This window comes from Apteryx mantelli, chromosome 1 (assembly GCF_036417845.1).
Source record: "Apteryx mantelli isolate bAptMan1 chromosome 1, bAptMan1.hap1, whole genome shotgun sequence".
In the NCBI taxonomy this organism is placed as follows: domain Eukaryota; kingdom Metazoa; phylum Chordata; class Aves; order Apterygiformes; family Apterygidae; genus Apteryx; species Apteryx mantelli.
In genome coordinates this window covers 26,607,282-26,627,299 of record NC_089978.1, presented here as the reverse complement: position 1 = coordinate 26,627,299, position 20,018 = coordinate 26,607,282, and the positions used below count along the sequence as shown (strand labels likewise).

The window sequence follows — 20,018 nt, the reverse complement described above, 5'->3', positions numbered from 1 at the left end:
CCCGCCGCCGGACGGGACTGCGCTACTCGCCGAGGCCTGGGTGGCGGAAGACGGGCCGGCGGCTTTGCCTTGAGGTTGGTCTCCTCCCCCGCGCGCGGCAGGAGCTGCCGCTCGGCGGGGCCGCCCCGGGAAGGCCCTTCTTCCCCTCCGCCCGGGGGGGCGGGGAGAGGGGGCAGCGCGGGAGGGGGCGGGTGTTTCGGCTCAGGGGCCTGCCGCTGGGATGGTGGGGCGGCGGAGGGAGCCGTTGGTGCACCTACCCCACCCCCAGCGAGCGGCCGGGCAGGCAGATGCCGGCGGCCGCCCCGCGCCGCTGCAGCCGCCTTGCCCCGGCTGCGGGAGGCGCCGTGGCTCTGTCTGGGGGGCGCCGGCCCGCACGCTTTGCCTCTTCCCTGCCCCGGAGGAGGTGCGTTTCCCTTTGCCTTTAAGTTCTGCCAGACTCGTCCTCCTTTTCCAGGTGGAATTTTTTGTCCGGCTTAAGACCATGAGTCACTTGTTTGAGATGTTTGGAAGTCTAGTTAAAGTGGTAATTTGCTATTGGAGGCACCAGGCAAGCAAATCACTTAATGCAGGTCGGGTTCAATGCTTACAGATAATTCTTTACAGAAATATAACAGCCCTACATCTATGCCATCCCAGAGGTGAGACAGTCATCTACAGGTTCTGCTTCCTCAGTACATGCTTGCTTTATTTGGCAGGTTGGAGAGAGACTGCCCTTTATATCCTCCCTGAGAATGGAGATGCTGTCATGTGCTACTTCTCTGTCCCAAAGAACAGTTAGGGAAAACCTCTTTCAGATGGACCAGAAATGATATTGGTGTGTGAAACAATCACGGAGCAGTATCCTCCATCATTAGAGAAATTATCATACAACAAACGTTCACATACTCTCTCTTTTTTTTTTTTCCTCTCATTATTCCACATCAAAACATGTGCTTCCCTCAAACTCGCTTCCAGGAGGGAGAGAAGGATAGAAATTGATAAACAAACTTTTTTTTCCAATCCTGTTTTTGAGTGTAGGTAGAGTAATGTTTCTGGATAGCTGGGAGATAGAGTCCTCAATACATACAGTGTGATACTCGCTTTCTCATTTGCGAAAAGGAGAAACTGGGAAGCTGGAGGTATGCACAAAACAATGTGTATATCTTGAGAGGAGGAGAGGCCATAGTGCCTAATTCCAAAAAAGAGGGGTAGTTGCATGGCCATGTTTCTCTCTCTTCTGACATTAGTAATATCTCTGAAGTAGTAAAGACAAACAGCAATATCTCCTCCTCTGCTTAGAGATGTGAAGACTAAGAGTGGAAGAATTTTCTTCTTTTTTGGGGGGTGATAGGTGAGAAACTGCCTAGAGTAAAACCTTTTCTTGTTAGTTTTTAGTTAGCTTGTTAGTTGTTAGTTTAGGAAACATGAGATGATAAACATTACCTACAAATCATTTTCAAGTGAAGAAAAGACTTCATTCCTTCTCCAGAATGAGGGACATGTGACACTTTTCAACTTTCTAGGAGTGAATAATAATAATGTTTCACAGTTCACAGAAAACAGCAGAATAAACCCTCTAATAGGAAGAATAGTCTCTTCCTGGTTTTGCACTGCATTTGTTTTGGGGTTTTTTTGCTGAATAAATTACTTGACAATTTATAACACAGTGACTATTACTTTTTAGTGCATTCTGTTTAGACCCCTGTAATGCAAAGAAAATCCAAATAATTCTAACTATTACTTAGAGAGATGGATAATGATGGGATTATGGCTTAACTGCTTGTCGTGCTGGTAAGCAGCACCACCGTCTTGCCATTTATTTTTATTAATTAATTTATTTTTTATTTTATTTTTTATTTCTCATCCTAGCTGTCCGCACATTTTGAGTACTTGTTGGCTCAATCTTAGATCATAAGGTATTTGGGGCAGGGATTGCCTTTTGGTGTATATTTTTATACAACACGTATAGGTCTTGATCCCTAACAATGGTATTTAGTTGTCCCAAAAAAGAAGATACATAATAACAGATTGTGTGTTTAATTTTAAGTCTTATGTTACTAATACGAAATTATAAATGCAAGCCAGCATCTGTTTGATGTTAAATGAATTAGCTGAGTCCAGTTCCTGTTACAGAAAATAATTCTAGTGATTTAAGTATGGGCGCTTTTGTTGGTAGTCTTTGTAGGGATGTCAGGCATAAGTTTGTTTATTGAAACTTGGCACAGGTTTATCCCTGTAAAGGAGATTTAGTACACTTGGCAGGTTGGCACAGGTTAGTGCAAATGAATGGTCAGTGCAGACGTTGAACTTTCAATAGGTAGAGAACAAAGATCGTTGATCTAATTTATTTTTTCAAATGTTAAATTCACATTTAAAAAGAATAATTTGTAAATTATTTAGGATGTATCATAAAATGCAACTACGAGGCAAGTACTGCACTAATGTACTTCCGTGGTAAAGATGTGCAGTATTGTATATAAAATATATGCAAGTTTACTTGAAGAAAATTTCCCATAGGTGATATCAGCGTCTATTTTGGCTGAGTATGTTCCACTTGTGACAGTGGAAAGTCTGAGGATATGCATCATAGGCCTGAATAATTTTTTAGTGGTTTTTTTTTTTTTTTTACACCTTTCTTTAAAGATGTGTGTGCTGATAATGTTTAAATTTTTCTTCTTCTAAGATGCTTCATGCTGAATGTAGCGTAAGACTGTTGGAGTGTCAGGATGAAATCACAATTGAACCATGTTCTAAAAAAATGAAATCAACAGAAGAGGCTTATGAGAAGCTCTGTAATGATAATTACCAAAGTGTTCAAGAGAAAGTGGATGCCGAAAGAACATTTAGTGATTTGGTACCATGGTATGTCTCAAATAACCAAGGGGAACATGAAATGCAGAAGCAAGAGAAAACACCTACAGGTGTCTTGAAAACACTGAATGAAGTGCTTCCTGAAAAAAATCTAGTGCTTTGCCAGCCAGCTGATTCAGAGATTGTACAGAATATAAATCATCCATTTGTACTAGTAGATGATGCTAAAGTTGAAGATAAGCAAGGCCCTTTTATTACTAATAATGTTGATGTAGGTAATAATAAAAATGGCGGTAAACCATTCTCAGTAAATGGAAATGAATCAAATGAAGAGTTTATTACAAGCAAAGAATTTATTGGACCAATTTACAAGCCTGCTGAAAGTAACAAACAGGACAAACCTCGGAGTTACATTGAAGGTAGAAATAGTGGGGGAGATTGGAATGAACCGCATGAAAACAGAACTGAAAGAAAAGAAGCAAAGAGAACACAGACTGCTTCTGCTGCTGTAACAGAAATAGATGATGAACTGTACCAGTTTTATAAAGAAATTCAACAGCTTGAAAATGACAATTTAGATGGTAATTTTCAGAAAGAAGAAATCAAAGCTTCTCAGGAACAATATTCTCCATATAGCTGCAGTCAGTCATCACATGAGGATTGTCAACGCACATTGCTGGGCAGCCCACAACCCTTTTATGAGAACGGACAGTGTTTCTCTGGGGAACAGAAGAGTCAGCAAGCAAGTACTGAGCAGCAGTTCGACAGGGAAACAAGTGGCTGGAAAACTGAAAATGCCTTTAATGGACAAGTAGAGTCTAAGTTTTGGAACAACTCAGTGCCTGAATTCAGACCTGCCTGGCAGTCAACAGAGTCTTTCATAGTACCTCAGGGACCTCTTCCTCCTCTGCCTCCTAGGTTCAACCATCAATCACATTTTCAAATACTTAATTCCCCACCACAAAAAACAAATGCTTTCCCTTCTCATAATGATGAACTTTCTTACAAAAATTATCGTGGTTACCATGGAAATAATGATATCAACTGGCATGGTCCATTAGCTGATCAAGGTGCCAGCTATGTTGATCATATTGATATCCATAGTACTCAGGTATCCAGAAATGGAAATAATGACCAGAATGTACCCCAAAATAATGGTTTCTGTGAAACCAGAGAAGAGCATTGGAAAGATCCTAAAAATTATCATACAGATGGAATGCCCAGCTTTTCTTTCCTGCAGTTACCTGAGGAAAAGTTACATAGTTCACAGAAATTGCTCCTAATTTTAAGAGGTCTACCTGGTTCAGGGAAATCAACACTTTCTCGGTGAGTATAGACTTGAAATTTGGAAAGTGTGTTCAAATCCAGATTTTTAAAAATTTTTAAAAAGTTTATCTGCAAGCACTTGGCAAATATTGGTATTTATAAATTATCCTATTAAAATGCAGTAATTTTTACTTAGTGAGTAGTATGATAGTAGGGATTGAAAACTTTAGGTTCGGGGTTTTTTGTCTCGATAAGAATTTTGATAAACAGGAACTGTTTTATGCTAGTTTTAAAATTTCGCTATCCATAAAGTTTCATAATCTCTCATTCTTCTGAAACTCTCAGGTGCACTAGCGTGTGATGGTCTGCCTCTTCTTTTTTATTCTCAAATTCCTTTATTAAAAAAATCTTCTGTCAAGTGTGGCAGCTTTAATTCATCTGAATCAGAAGTGCATTTTTATGGCCATGCAAAAATCTTAAAGGACCATTAGAAGAGGTTTACATTGAAAACATTTTATTTGTTTTCAGTGTGCTGATGAAGCTGAGCATAGTCCTATTCACTTTTTTCCTAGCATGGTTTGTCAGTTTTTGTGTTTATTTGTGAACAACACACAAGAAAAGTATCATTGTCCCTTAAGAATATACTTACTGAAGTCTCTAACAGGGTTCAAAGCAGATACCGCTTCCAAGTTAGATTTTCACTTTTTTTAATTGCCTGATTTAAAAAACATATGGATGGACATGGAACACAAACACTATCTCTAATAAATTAAGATGCGTTAGTCTTTTAACATACAAAAAAGGAGATACTATATCAGTATTTACTGATTAAGCTTCATCCAGAAACAGGATATCACAAGTGGGATGTCTTCTTTGGGTATCTTCTGTTATATGTTAAGTGTCTATTAAACAGATACAATAATCATGTTCTTCCTTGTTTTTTGCAGAATAACTTCACTTATGTGGAATTTTTTCCTATGATCTGGAGATCAGACTCTAAATATCAGAAAAATTAATTTAACATTTTCTAATTACTGATTGCTGTGTTTTTCAAACTTAAGTTTTTGAAGCTGTATGTGCCTCTGTGATTGTTGCAATAATTTCTTAATTTCATATCATGGAAGTAAGATAGAAAAGGGGAGGGGGGGAAAGCTTGTGGGGGAAAAATATTGTCCAATTCAGTGCAGGAAAAGTATAACACTTCATATGAAGTTATCTAATATTTTGGTTTCCATGTTTCTTGTGCTGAATGCTCTTTGGATTTTCACCAAAAACTATTATTCATGTTATCTGAAAGATCCTAAAATATCTTGAGATGTTCTTGAGCATATATTCATGCTTTTTCAGCTCTCACTTGTGAGATCAGTTACTAATTTAATTTAACAGATGGGAACGTGCATTTTGGGAGAGCAAGGTCAAGGTGGTCATCAAATTTGGGTGCACAATTTGAATTGCATGGGACTTGTTTTTCGGTGTATTTACCTATATATAATTTATAAGCTCAAAGCTTGGTTGCAATTGTTAATTGCCATCAAATCATGTCCCAGGATCTCAGGTATCTAGGAACAAAACACAGAATTAGTAGCTGCCTATGGGGGACATTTTTTGTTACAGTATTAACTTAGTATCATACAGGAGCTGTAAGTATTTCTGAACAGTGCAATGAATTACTATGTTGAAAAACCTTTAATTAGTGCTAAATGAACTTGGGTTGCATTTTTACTGGTGAGATACTCTGCCTTATTTAATACATTCTTTTCGGTTTAGAGTTAGCTTTGGTAGGTCTGGGCAGCACCTTGTGGTGTCATGTTGTTATACAGTATGTGACAAAGGCAGAAAATGACAATCCAGGATTTTTTGGGAGCAAGACCTTCCTGTATGCCTGTGCACAGCCTAGTAAATGAGGCAAGTGGACTGTTGTCCTCTTTCATTGTCTGAGCTTCAAAAGCCATGTCCATCTTCCACACTAAATGAGCACAGGTTTTAAGGAGGGTGTCATTGTGAATTACATGTTATATTAGACACATGATGTTTAATATGTTTGTATATATAACTTCATAGACTTCTGCAGTGCAGACTAGGACAACAAATAAAATCTTTTGGTGTCGGGTTAGTACCCATATGTATTTTAGCAGGGCTGGCATCTTTAGAATCTCCAAACAAACCTCTACCATTTGTGTTAGCAGAATGATTACATAGAAAAAGCAGAAATTTGATGTCTTTTATGTGGATCAGCAGTAGAAGGGAATGAGATATATCTTGCAAGTAGATTTCTCAAGTATGTAATGACAGCAGAGCAGTGGTGACACCCAGGAATCTCGAGTTCAGCTCTGTGTTTTTGTGCAAAGCGTGTGTTTGTAAGCACAGACGCTTCTCCTCCTGCTTCCAAACTTGACCCATGTCTGTCCTATATGTTCGAATGGGGTCCGTATTTTGACTGTGTGATCCCACCTGCTTAGAATCACAGGCATGTTATTTGTAAAGGACTTCTGGAGGTCATCTAGTCCATTCTTCTGCTTGGAGGAGGACTACCACCATCACTGCATCAGGTCAGCTGTGTCTTTGTCTAGCCTGGTCTTCAAAGCTTCCAAGTGCAGAACTTTTCACTTTTCCTTGTTGACCTTAATGACATTTTGCTTAACCCAGTCCTCAAGTCTCTCAAAGTCCTTCTGGATAGAAGTCATATTGTTTGGCATGTCAGCCTTTGCCACAGGTTTAGTGTCATTTGCAAATTCCCTGCCTCATTGTCCAGGTTATTGATGAAGCTATTGGACGATTTGGGCTCATTATCAATTGCTGGGGTACTCTGCTTGTTACTGACTGCAGGAGATGATGTCAGTCAAAGTATGTTACATCCATCACTCTACATCCACGAAGCCAGTCATCTCATCAGAGAGGGCAGTCTGGTCAGTAAGGCATGATCTGTCTGTTGGAAGTCCACACTCACTGTTCCTGACTGCTTTCATCTTCTTCATGTGTTTGGAAATGAGTTCCAAGAGGATGCACTCTATGATCTTTCCAGGGACTGTGAGGTGAGATGAGATTGAGTAGCATATAGTTCCCTGGGTCCTCCTCCTTACTTGTCTTAAATATAGGCGTAAAATTAGCCTTTTCCCAGTTGTTGGGCGTCTCCCTTGATCTCCACAATTTATTCCGTGTGTTTACCTGAGCTAGACAGTCCCAGCCTCCTCATTCTCATTTGAGTTCCAGTCTCTTTGTCCATTTATTTCCAGTTTTGCTTCCCTACTGCTATGCAACCATAACTTTTGGTCTGCAACTACTAGCTCTGCATCTACCATTAAATGCTGAGTTGATTCCTCTGCTCCTTCTTCCATTCCCCCCTGCTTCCTCCTCAGATTAAGCTTCTTGTCCTTGTCTCAGCCAGCAGTGTTTCTCATTCCCAGCTTAATTATGCCAACATCTTCCTTGCATTTCACTCTTTGCTATGTCCACATTTCATGACTGCTGCCAGTCCCAAGCTGCTTGTTAGTGTTTGTACCACTCTGCTTCCCTTGTCCTTCCTGTTGTAGCCCAATTTTGTTCATTCTGAATTCAAATCATGCCCTGCCTTGGGGTTCTTGAGGTTGTGTTGGGAGACGTGTTTTCCTTATAATGCTGCCACTGCAATGATGATCTGTTTGGGAATGGGCTTACAGCAGTGAGAATCTTTGCTTCTTCTGCTGTACTTTGTACAGAAACAAGTACTTTTCACTTTTATTTTCTGTGCACACAAGACATTTTAAAGACCTACAGCTTGGCCAGATCTGGAAATTTTTTTTGCAGGGAAAGCAAACGCACATGCTTGTCCAGATTTCACATCCTCAATCCAAAGCTTCTCAGAGAAAAGTTTACAAGAATATAATGTGATTAAAAATGCTGTATTTTTCCTCATTTTTGGAAGTGATTGAAAATTTTCTTAAAAATTTTCTAAAACAATTTAGCCACACACAGATACCCTGTAATCTCTTTAACCCAAGATACAAGTCTGCTAAAATTAGGAGGAGTTGATAATGTGATCTTATAATGTGAATGCCATTGGAAAAAGCTACATAAAAGTTAGACCTAGATTTTTAGGATATTTTGTTTCTGGATTTGGCAGCAATTCCAATTTTCCCTTCCTCCATAAATATCTGAACATGAATTTGAATAAAAATTGACATATGAAGTTGAAAGAACAAACACTGTTATCATTGAAGTAGTTTTTCACTTAAATCCGTTTTCAGGATTATATAAAGACAGTTTATTCTTTATCTGTGGCCATTCTTTCTGAAAGTGGAGTCTCTGGATCTTCTGAATGGAAGAGTTAAAGAATTAGTATTGATAGGTGAATATAAGAATATTTGAATGCTGTTGTTTCTAAGTATGTATTTCTTTAAAGACTGTTACATGCAATATTTTAAAATATCCTTTACATAGCTCAGTAATGGTAAGATTTTAAAATAGTATTTAGTTACAGTCTATTTTTTTCCCTGTCTGTGATATATTAGCTATTTTAGAATCTAATAAGTTTCCCTACCTACTTAAGAGATGTTCTTTATTATAATATGATCTCTGAAAGTACACTAATCAGAATGCAGTTTCGGGTACCATTTTAGTTTTGAAAAACTAAAATCAAAGGACAGTGTGTGGGTGTGCATCTTTGTTGGAAGAGATGTGTATTGGCTTGCTACTCTAGTTAAAATGACCATTTTAGTTTCAAGATAGGTTTTGTAGGTAGAGCTGATATATCAGACCAAGTAGCATGTTTGGTAGAGCAGGTGAGCTGCTTTGATCTTTACATCCGCTTTAATGTCAGTGCCTGTACTCAAAGGTGAGTGTTCAATTCCAGGGAATACACAGGGTGCAAAAGAGCTGTATTACAGCAGTTTGATAATACTGTTGCTCATTTCAGGCATGTGCACATATTGATACTTATTAATTGGCAATTTGATTCTGTTGTTACAAATATACCTCCTTCTCCTCCCTCCCCTCTCTCTTCTTTCCTTCCTGCAAAAGTGGGATACAATCTCTCTTTGGGATTTAGACAGTAACGATGCTTCCTTTGCACAGATGTGCTTTTCATTGTGTCTGTGTCATAGTTCATGAGCCTGGGATAAAATTTATTTCCAAATACACATTAGAATTGTGTGAATCATTCCGTATGAAGCTGACAAGTATGTTTGTGTGTTTTAATTTTACAGATTTAAATACTATGAATTATTACTACGAGATAATTATCAGTCTTTTAAAATGTGTTTTATGGTTTAACTTCACAGTTATGAAGCAGGATATGAACATTGCTGTAATAATTGAAGCTTCAGTTTATAAACTCATTACTTATCATTACTTTGTGTATGTTGTAAAGACTATGTTCTTATGGTCTATTTGGCAATCACTCTGTCTTTTCAAATTGCAGTTTTAAGATTATTCTTGCAAATGTACTTCAGTGTATTACGTCTGTTACATCAGTTATAGGTTTTGATATAAATACTGATTCATTCTGAACTTTGAGGAACAGTGACAAAATATTTCAAGAATAAACCTTGTTGATGGGTTTGCAGGATTCCCAAACCCTTATCATTGTTGTTTCTCTCTTGCTAAAAATATTTATGGTTGGAAAATACAGCAGAAGAATTTGAGTAAGTGAGTTACTCTACAGAACACTGAGCAAAGTCAGTTTCTAGAAATAAGAATAAAGATTAATGCAGTGTTTAGTTACTGTGTGTTGATTCATTGGTTCATATACATCCTTATGAAAACCTGAGGTCAGTCTGGCTCCTAGGGAGCTGTAGGGGTGTGTCTGTATAGTGAGATGAAAAATCATGGCCCAGTCATTATTTGCTATCTCTTTTATTAAGGCAGAGGTTGGTCCTTATTCTTTAGTGTGTGCACATATACATTCAGCACAAAGAAGTGATTATGGAAGGCAGATCTAATTTTTCTAGTATTATTAATTGGCAAACATAGAATACTGTAAATAATAAGATTAGGTCATGTGTGAAATCATGGCTAAGCAACTTAATGAACGTATGTTCTGTTAAATATTTTATACAAGAGAGGAATCAATAGGAAAAGATGCTATCATGTATGGTGTATTTTGTGACACTGGTGCCATTTATTTGCTTAAAAAAAAAAAATGACTGAATTCTTCTGTGTTCTCCTAAACCCGTGCAATACATGCCTTGCTAAAGGAAAAGACTAACAAAAATAATTATCGAACAATGTCTGACAAAGTGGCAGTACTTTAGGGTGTCATGCTCTGCTTTCTGAAATAGCATCACTACTGATGTTAAGGAAGCCTTAATACTCTGGAAAAAAGGGGAAAGAGCAAGAAGGAAAAACAATTTGTATGAAGCTTTGATCATGTTACATGAAAGTTGCAACTTTAGTAGTTTATTTTGGTCCTCAGGAATCTTAATTTTGTTGTTGCAGATCTGTGCTTTAAAAGCAAAAATAACCACCAACATAGCTGTGGGACAATAAATGTAGAGTAATGTAAATTAATGTGCAGTATAGTGTTTTATTTATTTTTTTTATTAACCAGGTAAAACTGGATGGTGAGTTCTTTTTCTAGCTAAGTTTTAAATGAAGGTCTCTAGCTTGGTAACTTGTTACCTTAGACCATTCACAATGTTTAAACTATGATCCACAACTGATCTATTATTGATGACAGGTGGCAAAATGTAACATATTCCTTCTGTGGGAATTAAATCTAAGTTGCTCTTCCTGCAGATATTTATAGGCAAGTGTGGTAACTTAAAACACACACTTTTGTGCCCCTAGGTTATTTGAGATTTGGCCAGCTCTTCCATTCCTGCTGCCTCAGCATTAGTACATCCCACATGCTGCTAGTACAGTTTAGTTTTTGTAGCCTTTGGGTGCATTGGCTATTTCTGAGTTGGAATAGTTACCTAATCTTCTGTAGGGCAGTGGTACAGGGGCGTTGCAATAGGCTGTGAATGCCCTTTGGCACTGATTAGCTGTTTTCTATTTACAAATTTAAATATATTGTAGAAAACAAATTAAGAGTAGTCAAGGTTTGTAATTTCACTTTTTTTTGTAGATCAGATGGTACTGTGCCATTGTCTCACAAGGTTTTCCTTCAAACCCCAACTTCCAAGAACTTTCCAATGGTTTGTTTATTTGTTTTGCCCCCATGAAACTCATAATTTTTTGGAGAGAAAATCCTTCTGTGAGATTTGGTTGAAATTGTTCTATATGCCCAAAAGTTGCCGTGGAATGGTATTTCTTTGGGAAACCAGGCTAAATCACTTTAATCAATGAATATTCTAAATTTATTTTTAAGATATGCAACAACTAATTAAGAAAGTTTACATTTCCTAATTGTCACATTATTAAAGCATTACACTTTTTACCTGAAGAGTGATAGATGACACTCATCAGTTTTTAATGTGCTATCATGGAGAAGTGATTATTTTTCTCCTCATTTTAAGTAATACATGGAGCAATAATAAAATACATAGTTTTCTTATCACCCATTTCAAAGTAGAGTGGTAGGGTTAGTCAGTGTAATTCCTTAAGAGAAACTAAGCTATGAAAAAGTCCCATCTTAATTTTGTTTGTCGTCTATTAGACTAAAACTACAGTTCCGCAAGATGTGATAACAAGTGCAGCAGCTCAGTGCTGCTGAACTGAGGGTGGTCTCCACTGATTATTAGACACTTCCCTTGTATCATCTTGTTGGCTCTTTCCTTGAAGAGTCAACTTGCTAAAGTTTCAGAAAAGTAACCCAGAAAAAAAAAAAGGAGAAAAGGATAACTTTCTGGGTAATGAATTCCAGTGGCTTATAGATCCAGTGAGTGCCAGTGCTGATGAGAAGGTGAAGGTGAGTGAAACTGTATGGCCAGGATTGGGGGAGAAGACATGGAATTGGGACAGAAGAGAACAGGATCTTAAGGGAATATGTATGCTTTTCTATAATCCTGACTTTCCTCAGTAGGACTATCTTGAAAGGTTGTTGTAATATCGGACTTTTTCCTGATAATAGGGAAACTGACATAAAATATTGCTAGTTTTATTTTGCTGTGTCTGTTGGACCTGTATTGTGAAAGCACAGACAAAGGTCAGAAGAGGACGTATTTAGAGTTTAAAGCACTGAACAAAGATTTAAAGATCCAGTTCAGTACTCAGCTGCATCCAAATTCCCTGTGATCAGATTGGCTTCTTGATGTAATTACAAATGAGAATTGATATGGAAAATGTTAGTAAATACATTAAATGATCCTGAGGTGGGAAAAATACTGCTTTAATTTGGATTGGAATTATTGGAAATACATATGTATACTTTTGTAAACTGGTTTGAACTTTTCTATAACTCAGAAATAGGGCACAGCTTATTTATTTATTTATTTATTTTACCTGTACTCTTTTCCTCTGTGTTTCTTTTCCCTCTCTGAAATATAAAAGTTGTAATGTTTTTGCATTCTCCTTTGTTTAACAGTTTTCTGCTTGGCCAAAATTGTGATGGCATTGTATTCAGCACTGATGATTATTTTCATCAGCAAGATGGATATACATATAATGCTGCTCAGCTTGGTGATGCCCATGACTGGAATCAGAAGAGAGGTGTGAATGCATAAAAGGAACCTTATATAAATTGCACGTATGGTTAGAAAATAGAAATATGGCATAACGTGTATGTGTGTTAACAATATATATGAAATGGAGTAGTGTATAATTAGTATGCAAATTTTTTTTAACATTAGATTTTGTACTTGTTGAAGGTTCAGATTTAAAAGGACAAAATCTCTCTTCTTTGTGCTATGAGCTGCTCATTTTTTACATTTGATAGTTGCATCTTGATGGCAGAATTGAACATTTTTAACACTTGCAACAACAGAGTATCCAATTTTTTCCAGTATCTTTCCTAATCTGAGGCTTATCCAAAATTCATGGAAGTGTTTTTCTGAGGAAAATTTTAGTTCACTTGTGTAGGTTAACGACTTTAATAGTTGTTCATCTAATACCAAGTGTCCAAAGGTTGAATTTAATTGGGAAAGAGATTTGCTTTCCCTGTTGTTACAGCTGCTTGTGCTTGTGCAAGCTTGAGAGAGACACCTGGAGTAAGAAGGACTGGAAACAAAGAAAAGACTGGTTCTCACTCTCTTTCTCTAGCAATTTTCTAAGAATCTCATTAGGTGTTTGGTCTGCTCCAAGGACTGGGCAAGCAGAGCAAATCCATTGCCTGTACATGCAGATCCCTCTCTCTGCTACAGTGTCTCAAGTAGAAGTTTCCTTTCCATACAGAGGAATCCTTCTCCACATTGAAAGATAGGGAGACCAAGGAAAAAAAATGGCAGCATAGCGATTATGAATATCCTCCCTTCTTCTCCCCTCCCCATCCTAATACAAAATGTTGATACGTTGGACAAAATTGGAAGAAAACATTGATATGGAATACCTGATCTCTGAAAGAACAATGAAAGGGTTTTTTTGTTTGTTTGGATGGGGTTTTTTTGAGTAATCATTAGAATATTAATTATAAAAAGAATTTTTGAGGTTGGAGTGCAGCAATAATAAACATTTCACACACAGTTGCCTGTAAGAGCCTAAGGAATAGAGGGGTTGATAAGGCAACAGTTTGTGGACAAGAGGGCTCAACACTTGACAAATATAAGGCCACCAGATGGTTCTCACATGGTAATAATGGCTTCTGGCTGTTTCTCACTAGACCTCAAAATGAAGATCTCTCTAGTTCTATATCATTTATTTATTCAGTGTTTTTGATAGCCAAAATAAGAACGATTGTTCCTTGTGGTTGTTCCAACACCCACACTGCAAAACATTTGCCAGAATAGCTTTGGTTTGAAGTTGTAATTACTTCAGATCTACTGTTTTGACTAGATAGACAGAACTCTATGATTTGAAGTGTTTCAGAAGCTCTTGGTTTTATTTGTGTGTGGATCCTTGAAATATATGAAATGAGAACTTCAGGGGAGTGGTTATCCTGGTGGTCAGGATTCTTCTCTGGTGAGTAGGAAGTCCAGGTTCATGTTTCATTTAAATCACATCAGCTCCATAGGCTATTTATATATTTGCTTAAAGGCATATGGCTAAATATTTACCTAGAGCTGTGTAAATTCTCTTGTCAGGATTGTGGAGAAGAACACAAAGATATCCTTTCTTTACAAGTGAAAAAATCAGTTGTCAAAATTATTCCTTTTTTTTTTTTATGCCATTCTATATTAGAATAAATGTGAGAAAAACCTTAGTTACAAATGAGACCCATTTGGGGAAAAAATTAAATTTTTTAGCTGAACAGAATTTCAAACTCGGCTCTCAGATGTTTACAAGACTGAATTACATACCCTTGATACTAAAGTACATGTGAAGGTTGTAAAGTCAAGAGCACAAATATTAGGAAATGGAATTATTTTGCCTGGGCAACTTTAAATATGAAATCAGTTTCACTCTTCCAGGGTTTTAGGTCCTTTAAATTCACTTTTCCAGCTTTGCTATGTGTCTCCTGTTTTAGTTGGTCCTGCCACTCTTTAACTGGAACTTGTTGCTGCCTTCCCATGCTTTTAACAATGTTGATTTGACAGGTCCAGTTGGATTTGGTCTCCTTTTCAAACTCTAAACTTGTTTTGTTTTTGATAGTGACTATTAAAATTAATTAGTAGCTTTTTTATTTTTAAATAAAACTTAGTCTAAGGTGTTACCTCAGCACACTTAGCATTCAGATCCAGAGTTACAACAAAATGAAAGAATATATTGTGTGCTGGAGCTATAACATAATCTTTCTTCATAAGCTTCTGCAAAGCCTGATTACCTTCATTGCCAAATTGGCCATTCTCTTGTTTCCTTCATGAATCTTTTCTTAAGTACATCTTTCTGTTTTTTTTTCCTAGCTTCTGATAGCCTATCAGTCTTCTTTTCAGGATTCAGATTTAAAAAAAGTAATTTTTGTGCCAGGTTAATAAAGCCAGGACAATGTATTCTTCAGTTTTTGTAGCTTTCTCCATTGTTTCTTGAGGGATTCTTAATGCTTTGTTGAAACATATTTTATCTTTGGTTTTTTTCTCTCTTCCATATACGCAGTTACTTCTCAGTCTCTTTTAATTTCATTTCTTCCCATCGTATGAATAGATTCCAGGTAAATTGAAATATGTAAGATAAATCCCTCATTCTCTACAATAACTTGGTATTTTTTCCCATGACATCCCTGCTTCATTCAGTGCACAGAATGGGCAGGTATTCCATAGAAGTATTTTTTAATCCTCATCACTCGGTGTGGGTCTCACTTTTCATTTTAATGTGTGCTATTTTAACTTTGTTTAATGGAGCATTATGAATTCTCCCAGAAATTTTTTTGCATGACAGTTATCTTAATATTTTAGGTTTCAGATATTTCAGTTCTTTTTTCCAGTCTATAATCTAAACTCCGATGAGCATTAGTGGTATCACAGTCTGAAGTTTACATTGGCAGACTAAGGCACAGTTGTTTAAAATATCCTCCCATTTTGAAATTAGAAGGATGCTTAATTGATTTATCAAGGCTAAAACAGCCTTGGGTTTATGAAGAGATACCGTTTTAGGCATCAGGGTAGTCTTCTATGCTGTGGAACTTACGAATCTCAGATACCCAACAACTTTTCATGTTTTGTCCCCTAAACTCCTTCAACCGCACCAATCTCAATTCTGTCCTGTAATCCTTAGGATGCTCCTACTGGGTAAAAAGCAGTGTAATCTTGCTAGTCCTATATTAAAAGCATGCCACTGCATAAGTATCCTGCTAAACAGATCGTGTCATGGCTGCATTTGGTATGTTTTTCCATCACTGGAGGTGCCAATTTGGATGTGCCTTCTTTCCAGTTGTGGTTTCATAGAACCTAGAAGCAGCTCCTTATTCCTAAGGTTTCTGCCCTCTTTTGGATTTGGCTGAAATTGAGCAGTGACTTCAAAAGTCATTCAAGGAGAGACAGCTTGATTGTACTTTTTTTTTTTTTAATGGATCTCACCAAGATTTCAGAAATGTGATGTCTTTCTGTGAAGATCATGTATTTCTTAGTAGTTTATTGAAAAAGAACTCAATACCTAAGCACAGGTCCCAGTTGTAAATGCAGCATGTGTTAGCTGGCAGGGCTGGTAAAGCTGGAACCAGGATAGGGTTTCATGCAGAGATCTCAGTATTGGTGTTTACTAGGCCTCAGACTTTGAGCAGCTCTGCTGTGTTGTTTTTGATTTTAACATTTCCCGTTTACCCCTTTACATCAGTTCACCACCACCTCATTTTATGTCCGTTGCTTCTTCTTTTTTTTTTTTTTTCTAATTCTTTTCACTCCTGTGTATACCTTACACTGGTTTTGATCCTTCTCTTAGAACACTTTATGTTTGAGTCAGACCAGATAAATGCAAAAAAATTCTAGAACAGTGTGCTTGCATTCACCATTTTATTTGAATTGCATTATTTTTTATTAACTCTCTGTATTTTTCATTGCAGCAAAGCAAGCAATGGAGCAGGGAAAATCTCCAATTATAATAGACAACACTAATACTCAAGCCTGGGAAATGAAGCCATATGTGGAAATGGTAGGTTTTGTCATGTAAATATATTATCTGTTACAGCTTAACTTTGCAAGTATGCCTTCGCATGTGATAAACTGGTCTGCCTTGTTCAGAAACATTTTCCTTACTGAAATCTCTAGAGACTACTTTTTGATACAATCAGTAACTTGTATGGCAATAATCCAGACTGATAAAAGGATTTGATTAGACCTAATTTGCCTAGCCTGGCATGAAAGCCATGACAGGTTTTAGGGTAAGTGAAATTCAGCATGTTACCACTGTAGAGTTAACTACGTATGTTTATTATACTGGTCTGTAAGCATCTTGTTATAGTCACTGCTATACAAATTTTATATAGTATAGATACATATATCAGACATTTTTCTTTCCTTGCTGCAGGCTCTAGAAAAGGGATACGGAGTGGAGTTCCGTGAGCCAGATACTTGGTGGAAGTTTGATCTCGAAGAATTAGAAAAGTAAGGTTTATATTATAGTGATCAAGGTACTTTTACATATTGTATATATAAAAATATATAACAGCTTATATTTTATTCAGCTTCTCATTGGTATAAATGCTTAACTACAAATACAAAAATATTCTTATATTAAAATATGCATATTTAAATAACCTTTAAACAGAAGTGTTATGGGTATCAACATGAACACAGAAATAGAGGTCCTGGCTTCTTGGCCGTTGAAGTCAGTATTAAAATTTGGTTGGGTGTGAGTAGAAAAATGATTGACCCATGTAAGAGACACTGCTCTCGTAATGAATACTTTAAGTTATTCTGAGAAATTTTTTGCTATAAAACATCATCGAAACCATTAAATTAGTAGAAGGCAAAATGCTTATGCGCTCTACAAAGAATGTATCAATATAGGTGATTTCTTCTGTCTACTTTTATATATGCCTCAGTGTCAAAGAGTAGTAGTCCACTACTAATCAGTAAAGGTTAAAAAGCAGGTTCCTGTGTTCAGATTATTCCATTTCAGGATTTTCTGAAACTCCACCCCCAGTCTTCAAAGGATGCGACTTTTGGTTGCATAGGTTATTGGTCCTGTGGGTTATGAGAAAGCCTGTGAAGCTATTTAGTATTTCTGGTTAATTTATGTTTTGTCTCAGGTTTATCTGCTTTAGAAATGTGTGAAATATCAATCCATCCTAGGAAGATTTCATTGTTTGAAAGGCAGTGTAAAATTTTCATGGTTGAACTCGGAGTTCTCTTATTGATCATCATTTTATTTTCTCCCAACTGACTTGGTTCATAATTGTTCTCAGCGTTGTAAAATTGCTCCTATAAAGCATCAAGCACATGTATAATACTCACATTATTGACTTAGTCTTTGTTATGTTTATACATCATAAATTTTATTAAGCTCATATCTTTTGCTCCTAAGCTACCACTAACTTACTTTTAGGGATGGAGTCCTCTCTCTGCATGATGAGATCTAATACAAGTTTTTCTAGTTTTGGGTGCAGCACTGTTCAGTTAGGAAGCTGTCTTCAGTAATCGGACACTGCTAAGATGTTTAGTGTGAGATTTCCATTGCATAAGACAAATGTGTATCTCCCATGAAAATGCATGTTTTCACATGGTCTTAACAGGTAACAAAATAAACACGAAGTATTAATTGTTACCATTGAATTTTATTGCCCAGTCATTAATTGTAGGAGTAAATATGTGTTTACTGAAACCCAAAGAAAACCCTTTAATTGTGAAGTGCTGCTACCAATTCCTGTGAGTATCCTAGAAATGATGGAAATGTTTTAGCTGTTCCAACTGCTCTAAATATTTGAAGGGAGGTGCCTTGTCATCAAACTTAATTTACTGAGAGTTCAGGAAAAGTGCTGATGTGCGGGTTTGGTTTGGTTTGGTTTTTTTATTGCTTGGAGGAGGCAGCTTATTGCTTAGGGGTTTTTTTAATATTAGCATGTCTGGGAAATAGATAATAATAAAGAGGTTATTGTAATCCTGGGATTCCCCTTATGAATTTTGAGCTGAACATTTTGTGCAGTACTTGGGCAAATACTAAGTTAATAAATTCAGGCAACTTTTTTAATAGCCTGAAGTCCTAAGGTCTAATTCCCTCCTAAACAGAATCAATTAAGACTATTTTGTTCTTTCTGGGAGTTGGAATAAAAAATACACCAGTTTCTATTTTAATTAGTTAGCATGGGATTTTTATTATATTTTGAATACCTCTTCCTTTTTTTTTTTTTTTCTTTCTTTTCTCCAAGTGGTTCTGTTTGATCTATATTGATAATAACTTTTATCAGGTGGTATAATACACCAATGTTCTAGAAGTCAGATGTATTTCAAGATGCTGTTTCTTATAGGGGTGTTTCTACCACCGTTCAGCGTGTTTGAGACATCTGGGAAAAGGCTTCTTCAAAGAAAAAAGACTTTCTAGGACAATACTAGGTGAATTCTTGATGTCAAAAAGTTGACAAATGTTTTAGCGTGGAATAGGTGTTAGTTTCATTTTTGTTTTGTTTTTTTTTCTTCCAGAATGTCTATGAGGTACAAATTATTTTTAGACTTGGGCATGATTTTGCTTTTAGTTTAGTTTTGTGCATGCAACTCTTGTGAAAACATCTTGACTGCACATGCATATGTCTTGTAGTGCTCAAGATTTCCTGCGTATCATTTAGACCTCTATATAAACGATTTTATGCTTTCAGAAATCATTTTTAGCAAATCTTGAAAACTGCCAGTCAGAGAACAAACAGGTGGCAAAATGACAGGTAGAAGGGAAAGGTTCTTAAGTGTTTAAGCAGTGTTGGATGAAAAAGTTGCCATCTGTCATGTTTGTATCCTTTCAGAGTAACTGCTCAGTTAGGAAGCAGAAAATAGTTGTACATTTGTTTCAGACTTTTGAGGGGTAACAGGTATCCAGTGTAATCTGTATTTTAGGACAGATGCTGTTTCTTTAAAAAAACAAAAAGTTACCTGCTGTTTCTATATACTGAAAGGTGAAATGCAAACATGCTTTTTATAATTCTTTTTTCTTCAATATGATCATGAATCTGCAATTTGGTATTGACTTCATTGAACATGTGCTAATTGTCTTCAATAATAATGTCCATGTAGGATTACTTTGCTGACATAGTGGTGTTCTCTACTTGGCAAGATTCTTGTAGTGTAGAGACAGTTAATAGTGACAAAACTTTACTTTTGTCAATAGATTCTGTGTTCCTGCAAGCAAAACAAGCTTCCAAAGAGTAATTGTCTATTAAGGGCTTTTGCTGATACATCTGTGTTTAAGAATGAGATGACTTTATACTCTTTCAGCATAGCCAGGCTGCCAAAAGATGAGTGAAGGCATGTCTGAAGAGGACATTCTGGTATTAAATGACACAATACTACAGATTTCCTGCATTTTTTTTGATTTCTACGCTTGATGTGATTTTGCCATTAGTGGTTGTATTATCGTGCCTTGTTCTTTAAGGGAAA

The 20,018-nt window shown here is 36.7% G+C and overlaps 1 protein-coding gene across 1 annotated transcript in view; it reads left to right on the top strand.

Moving 5' to 3' along the window:
* The window catches only part of LOC106500373 (NEDD4 binding protein 2 like 2), a 47,782-nt gene continuing 27,764 nt past the window's right edge, over positions 1-20,018 (top strand). Inside the window, exons 1-5 of the mRNA XM_067291124.1 lie at positions 1-74; positions 2,663-4,116; positions 12,497-12,621; positions 16,499-16,587; positions 16,963-17,039. Coding sequence (XP_067147225.1) covers positions 2,663-4,116; positions 12,497-12,621; positions 16,499-16,587; positions 16,963-17,039 — 1,745 coding nt within the window. The 5' untranslated portion in view covers positions 1-74. The remainder of the gene's footprint in view (positions 75-2,662; positions 4,117-12,496; positions 12,622-16,498; positions 16,588-16,962; positions 17,040-20,018) is intronic.